The 7,418-nt window shown below is 36.8% G+C and overlaps 1 protein-coding gene across 2 annotated transcripts in view; it reads right to left on the reverse strand.

Moving 5' to 3' along the window:
• Positions 1–3,426: 3,426 nt before the first annotated feature.
• Positions 3,427–7,418, reverse strand: part of kcnj13 (potassium inwardly rectifying channel subfamily J member 13) — a 16,051-nt gene continuing 12,059 nt past the window's right edge. For both annotated transcript variants that reach the window (XM_015053303.1, XM_015053302.1), the window contains one exon: positions 3,427–5,329. In XM_015053303.1, the coding sequence (XP_014908789.1) occupies positions 4,755–5,329 (575 nt within the window). In that variant the 3' untranslated portion in view covers positions 3,427–4,754. The remainder of the gene's footprint in view (positions 5,330–7,418) is intronic.

The following is a 7,418-nucleotide window of genomic DNA, read 5'->3' on the forward strand; positions in this document are numbered from 1 at the left end:
ACATAGACAGTGTGAAAGAAAAATAAAAAGAAGTTAATAACTAGATGAAAAGTAAAGATAAAAACATTAAAAACATTGAAGACATCAAAACCCTAATTTAGCCATAAGCAACTCTAAACAGGTGGGTTTTAAGTTGAGATTTAAAGGCTCTCAGTGTTTCAGCTGTTTTACAGTTTTCTGGAAGTTTGTTCCAAATTTGTGGTGCGTAGAAGCTGAATGCTGCTTCTCCTCGTTTGGTTCTGGTTCTGGGGATGCAGAGCAGAACCAGAACCAGAAGATCTGAGGGGTCTAGATGGTTGGTACAGCAATAACAGATCTTTAATGTATTGTGGTGCTAAACCGTTCAGTGATTTATAAACTAACAACAGTATTTTAAAGTCTATTCTTTGAGCTACAGGAAGCCACTGTAGGGACTTTAAAACTGGTGTTATGTCTCCATCTTCCTGGTTTTAGTGAGAACACGAGCAGCAGCTTCTGGATCAGCTGCAGCTGTTTGATTGATTTATTAGTCAGACCTGTGAAGACGCTGTTGTAGTAATCAATGCGGCTAAAGATAAACGCATGGATGAGTTTCTCTAGATCTCGCTGAGAAGTTAGTCCTCTAATCCTGGAGATGTTCTTCAGGTGATAGAAGGCCGACTTTGTGACCGTCTTAATGTGGCTCTGAAGGTTCAGGTCAGAGGTCATCACTACTCCCAGGTTTCGGGCTGATCGCTGGTTTTCAGTTGTAATAACTGAAGCTGTGCATTGATTCTAGTTCGCTCCTCTTTAGGTCCAAAGATAATAACTTCAGTTTTGTTTCTGTTCAGCTGGAGAAAGTTTTGGCACATCCACTCATTTATCTGTTCTAAGCATCTATTCAGTGATTGGATGGGGTCAAAGGTCACCTGGTGACATCGTGATGTAGAGCTGTGTATCATCCGCGTATGATATGAATTTATCTTTAAGACAAACATAGCTTTAGGAGCTATAAACAAACATAGCTGTGTTTCCATTCACCTTAAGGTTTCACAAATTGGAGTGATTAAAATAAATTAGTTTAATGGAGACATGGCAATTAAGAAAAGCAAACACGTTTCTTGATTAAAAAAAACAAAACAAACATTTTTGCTCCAGGATGAGGTGGTTTTTCAGCCATATCGAAATTTGTGTATTTTGCAAAACTGTCAAAATACAGTTTTGACATCAAACATCTCTAGCCAGTTAGTACACAACTGGATTGACACGTTTGGTCAGTGCAGCTGGCTCCACCAGAGGTCTCCAGGACAGCACAGTTTATCTCCTGTTTTAACTGGACACTTGTACATTTTTTTGAAACTGGCTCCATTTTAATGTATCCTAACATTAAAATACACAAACACACGCGCACAGAGAGAGTGAATAAAACCTTTAAAAAAAAACAACAACCTGAAATTAAACTCCTCTTGGCTCCCTGGCCCCCTCTTCTGCCTCCTGGGGGTTGCTGTAGATATTATGTCTGACTTGCCAGAGAATTCTGATCCTTGTCAATGGTGTCTGGATTTGAATCCGTCTTTTCTTTATTTTCTTTAAATATCTGTTAACATCTGTTGTGTTGTCTGTTAAATAAACTGAATAAACCTATTAATAGTAAAGCTTAAAAAGCTTCACTAGTCAAACACCAGCAGACAACAGCACTGTTAAAAAATGAAATTATTCTCACTTTTTATAATTGTCATTCAACAAGAATGACAGTCATTCTTGTTGAACAACATTGTCATTTAGCAAGAATGACTATATTGACACTACAACAGTCATTCTTGTTGACTTTGTTGAGTCAACGCAGAATAAAGACACAGAGGCCAAAGGAATCAGCATTTGTCATTTCTGGGTTTGTTTAAAAAAGGTTTATTTCCCATTATAGTCAGTGTATAAAGTCACTAAAGCATGAGGTTCAATGACATTTACACGCGTCTAAATGATCTCTTTGAAAACAATATAGGAAAAAAAATGATCTGATTATAATCAAATAATGTAAATACAACATTTATTAAAAAGGAATTTACTGTAAAACTGCAATATGTAACTTTCATAAAATATGTTTTTCCATATTTGTTAAAACTGTCATTTTGTTAAGAAAGTATATGAGATAACATTTGAAAAGCTCTAGCTCCTGCACCTCCCCCCTGAGCTACTATTGCCACCTGACTTAATGCACCTCTCCCAATCAAGAACAACAATCAGATCCAGGAGGCGTGTCTTAGCGCTGTCACAGATTATTTGTCTCATATCATACTGTCATAATATGCAGTTTCAACAAATATGAAAAATACAGATATATCTATATAAAAGTTATATACTACAACTTTAGCATACTATGCTTATTTTCAAGACTAAATCTCCAAAAACATTTGAAAAATTCAGTGTAGTACAAAATATTTTTTTTGTATAATTTTAGACAATAACCTGCTAAAATCAATGATATACAAATAAATCATTAACTGTTTGTCTATTAGTAATTATAGAGGTCACTCATATGTTAGTAACCTCACTTTAGACATGGGTGTGGTGATGTTATGCTTAGAGCTGGTTTGTGTTGATGACATTTGATGTGAACACCTTGCCTGATTTTGAGACTTGATAATTCACACTAATGCTCAAGAACATCAAAACTTGACAAAATGATCAGAAACATATTTAGGGCATTTATGCAGTAAGTATGCAAGTAACTATGTGAACAATGGGAGTTAGGTGACTTGAAATTCCTACAGATCCAAACCTGCAAGTACATGCTTAGAAATCACGACAGAAAAAAAAATTGTTTTTTTTTTATATGATTTAACTGTGTTTAATGCTAATTAAGAAATCTTCTGCAGAGACCCATATGCTTAGCTTAGTTTTAGAATTTTCGTGAACACACATTATACATGAAAATACTTTACAGTCTACTAAAATCTGAGGATACAAGAAATGCATTTAATATACAGCTCAAAATATATTTATCTGTGATGATTGTAACGTCTTCAAAGTTTTCTTAATCTGCAGTTGTTCAGAGAAACAGGAAAGAAACTAATAAATGGATGGTTGCTTAGAAAAAAAAAGCAATCTTTCTCAGTTTTCCTGACTTTGACCTGTCAGGTGATTTGACCTGAAGAATTGCAGAAATGAATAAATATCTTTACATCTTCACACAATTTTGCATTTTGCTACCTTAGCGACTTTGCCCCCGAACTTCTTCAAATTAAACGAAATTGGTGTCAAACATTTGTGCAACGTTGGTGCAGCAAAATATCTTGTTTGTGCCACTATCATTTTAAAGATATAACTAAATGTTTCCAGAGGTCATTGCAGGTCAACCAGCCTCCTCCATATTTACAAAATCAAGTAAATTTGGTGTCAGTTAACTGTACTAAAATATTTTAGCTGCACTAACCAACACGAACATAGCTCAGTTGATTGACACCATTCTTTTTTTTATTTTGTGAATGTGAACTGGCTGGTTGACCTATGATGACCTCTGGAATTATTTTTTCTGTATTTAAATAAAAATAGAACAGAATAGAGGAGAATATACTTTATTGATCCCCAAGGGAAATCGCTTATTAGTTGACAAGCTACCCCATCCAAGATGTTAATATATACTATACCGTGTGTGTGTAATAAATATAGTAATATGGAGTAAAATGTATAACTGCATAGTGACCATCCAAGTACCGTAGATAAATATTAAGCTGCTGACCAATCTTGGATGAAGAGGATCTTAATCATCAAGGTCTTATACATTTTTACGTTTTTTGTTGTTGTTGGGTTGGGCACAGTTTACATCAATCTCATGAAGAAAACACAAGTCGACAATGTTAATAAATACCATGGAGCATAATATATATGCATAATGACGCCCCCTTCACATTTCTGCCTGCCTCCTCATGCATCCATGCCTAGAACTGGCACTGGTAGCACAAACAAGAAAAATGTGCTGCACAAACCAGCTCAAGCATTGTGCACTAATATTATTTACTTTGAGGTCAGAGGGGGGGCCAACTTCACGCCAACTTGACTCAGATCCTGCAGCGTCCTCTGCCTGTGTGACATGTCAACCATCACATGTAGCTATAGTGTCTATACTGGCTTCTTTTCTTACTAGAAAAACAATTCCTGTTGTCTTGGTTCCTCTTCACAATGAATTCTTATTATGCATGCTATGTTGGAGATGTGTCTCCCTTTTCTTAATGCATCTGGAAGAGGGATTATAAATCTGTGAAAGCTACAAAGATTTATTTCCACAAATATTCTATTTATCTTTAAAGTATTTAAACTCAATAGAACAATGTCTCATTTTGAACACATTTGAACCAGTAACAGCTGTCATTAACACTGGTGAACATATCCAAAAGTAGTTCAACAATTTTGTTAAAAGTTGTATCTTGTTCAAGTCAGATCAGATGATGAAAATGTGACACATGTGGCATTAACATGTCCATCTAAATTAAGGCATTTTATTTATCCGCGGCTTCAGAAAATATTTTATTCTTCCACTGCACCTTCTTTATCTGCATCTTAGCATAGTTTGGACAAACTTTGACCTAAGTAAATCAGGTAAGGAGGAGACGGCAGAGGCTGCACAGACTTCAAACTGAAATGCACAGGTGGAACTAGTGATGGGAACAAACAGGATCACCTATTTCTGACATTATTTTACATGTCAGAAAATAAAGTTAGCTGGAATCTCCTGACCAAAATATCCATGTGCAAAGGACCCCTCCTGCTGTCCAAGTCAGAGCTCCTGTTTATCATGTTTACTCCATCCTGTCAGTGTCATCACCGTTGATTTGCACCACACAATCTTTGTTCAAAGGTTCCTTGGAGTGGGCGGTGTCAAAGTGCTCTTTGTTCACTAAGTACCTGCCCCGAGCATCCAGCCCCAAGGCAGGTAGAAATCGCCGGTCAAATTGAATTTCTTGGCGTAAGTAAGAGGTTCTCTTCTGGCAGGAGTCACCAGTTCCCTCTTGCAATGCTGTTAGGAAAATGACCAGCTCAAAGTGTTTGGATGTGCCTTCACAAAGAGCAGGATAGAGAGGGCTCTGGCGGTCCAGTTGGTGGTAAAAAGTAAGGGGGAAAATAAAGAAGGGGCATGGCTGTTGGCCTAAATGGTCCAAGTGGAAGTCTAGCGAGGTCTGGTACAGAGCCTGGCCTTCCTGTTCCTCATAGAGCACTGCACTCACCTTCACGTCCACCAGAGGTCGCTGAATAAGATTAGTGACTCGTATCATGAGGCACGTCTGGCCCTGGTGTTGGCCCACTACTGCCTGCGGACTGAACTCGATGGCTCCTGCTCTCTTCTGAGGACGAGCAATCTTGGCTACAAATGCACCTGAAAATGATACGTCAGGATAGTGTCATAATATTACATGAAATCAACTCCAAAGCAATGCAATGTTTTGCAACGTCTACTAAATTATTTGTCTTTGAATTTAATAAAATGTGACTGTGCAGTTGGGAGATCTGGCACTTGGCCATACAATATTGTCTCTTGGAAGATTAAAGAACTGTTGCTTAAATCTGATTAGGAAGCCAAACATGTTGGAATGCAGCCCATCCATCATGAGGCTTACAGCTACAAGATCTATTACATTTTTCCACATTTTTTGTTGCCACCTTGATTACATATGTTCAAATGTTAATCTGTAGCAGTCCATGTCTTTTAAGAGGGCAAATTAATTGATTACCCTTGTTTGTTTGTTTTTTTTTGGTTGCTCAAAAAGTGATGAGGAAATATGCATCCAAACAGAAACTCCTCTATATCTGCATTCCTTTGTCAGAATAACTAGAAGAGCCGAAGCCAAAACAAAACCAATAATTAAACTTTTTTTTATTTTATTGGAGTAACATAGTAACAAGTCTAGTTTCAGAGTCGTTTGAGCTTGCAGTTGGCCAACTATTTTATGTTGTGAACACGAGAACATCTCAAACATCCCAATTGCACGGTCTGAAGACAGTCCTCCATCGTCCCACGGTTTTCAGTGCAGTCAAATAGACCTGAAGGTGTTTGTCACATCAGTACAGGTGAACAGGTGGTTTATACCTAAAGGACATGAACTATATTGGCATTACAATTTGCAATGGCAAGTTATTGAGAGAAAAAAGGAATATATCAAATAACATCCTAAAACACATCACAATAATATGCTAAACCTATTTTTGTTAACTCCTCCATAGGCTTACACTGTAGGATTGGATGAGCAGCTAACCATGTGATGTGGGCAGATTATGATTTATGGTTTATGAATTGTGCTAGACTTTGCAATTCTACTTAATTCTCATCTCCCTTTGGGATTTCTCTTTCTTTTTTCTCCCAGTGACCTTTTTTCTCAGAATAAATTTAACTCTGCACTGTTTTAGAATTGTAGTCTGTTTATAGTTGTAGTTTTGCAATGGCAGTGGAGAAAGTGAACGAAGCCATTCAGTCCATGTTGGCCGTGCTTCCAAATATTGAACAATTAATTCCGGAGCAATATTAAGATAAAGATTAACACAATTAAATCTTTGCCAGCGAATCTTTGGTGGCTGGTAAAGATGTCATTGGGCTCAGCAATTTTCTCTTTGCTGTGGGGGATTGTTGTTTATTTAAGCTAGGGATATAGAAATATAATAATAGAATTCCACATGTATGCCTATCTGAGAATATATGGTGACTCTCTGATAAATAAGGGATTTTAAAAGAATTTATTGTGTCTAGATAGTGTTAAATGGAGATTAGCGACACAGGGTCCACTTCACCCGTCTTAGGACTACAGGAGGGTTAAAGAGCAGCAGGAAAAGTATACAGTAAAATCCCAAGTGTCACATCGGCATGTCAGAACATGTGAACTCTATGAGAGTCAATTCAACAACAGTGAGAGTAAAATGCCTCCTTATGTTGACGCTGAAGACCTCCGCCTTCTTTCACCTCCTGCCACACTGATCAGAATTTTCTCAGCACCATTTTCAACATCTTGGCCTTGCCTGAGAAATCACAGTAAGTTTCCTCAATTTACATTTTTTTTCTAATTTTCTAGTTAAAGCAGCATATTAAAGAAACATGGTTTTTCAGACAGAAATTATTTTTTTGTCAAAAATATGTATTACACATGACAGATGTGAAATGCCAAGGGGTGTCGAAGTCAATTCAACACCTCTGTGGCACTGAGTGTTAGCATTCTTATAGTTGAAAGTTTTTTATCTTTATTCTCATATCCTGTGTTGTTTCTGTTCTGGGACGGTGATCTTACTTCAGCTATTCTGCTCAGCCTGATTGCTCCTTCCTGCCGAGTCTGAAAAAGTCCTGGCAAGGTTTCTGCATCTCAGCCTGAAAGGTTTATGCTGCTTTTTTTTTTTTTTTTTTTTTTTTTTTTTTTTTTAAAAAACTTTCTTTTTTTTTTTTTTCCCTTTTTTTTTTTTTTTTTTTTTTTTTTATAAATGTT

This window comes from Poecilia latipinna, unplaced genomic scaffold (assembly GCF_001443285.1).
Source record: "Poecilia latipinna isolate Pla-1442-1.1 unplaced genomic scaffold, P_latipinna-1.0 Scaffold1173, whole genome shotgun sequence".
In the NCBI taxonomy this organism is placed as follows: Eukaryota; Metazoa; Chordata; class Actinopteri; order Cyprinodontiformes; family Poeciliidae; genus Poecilia; species Poecilia latipinna.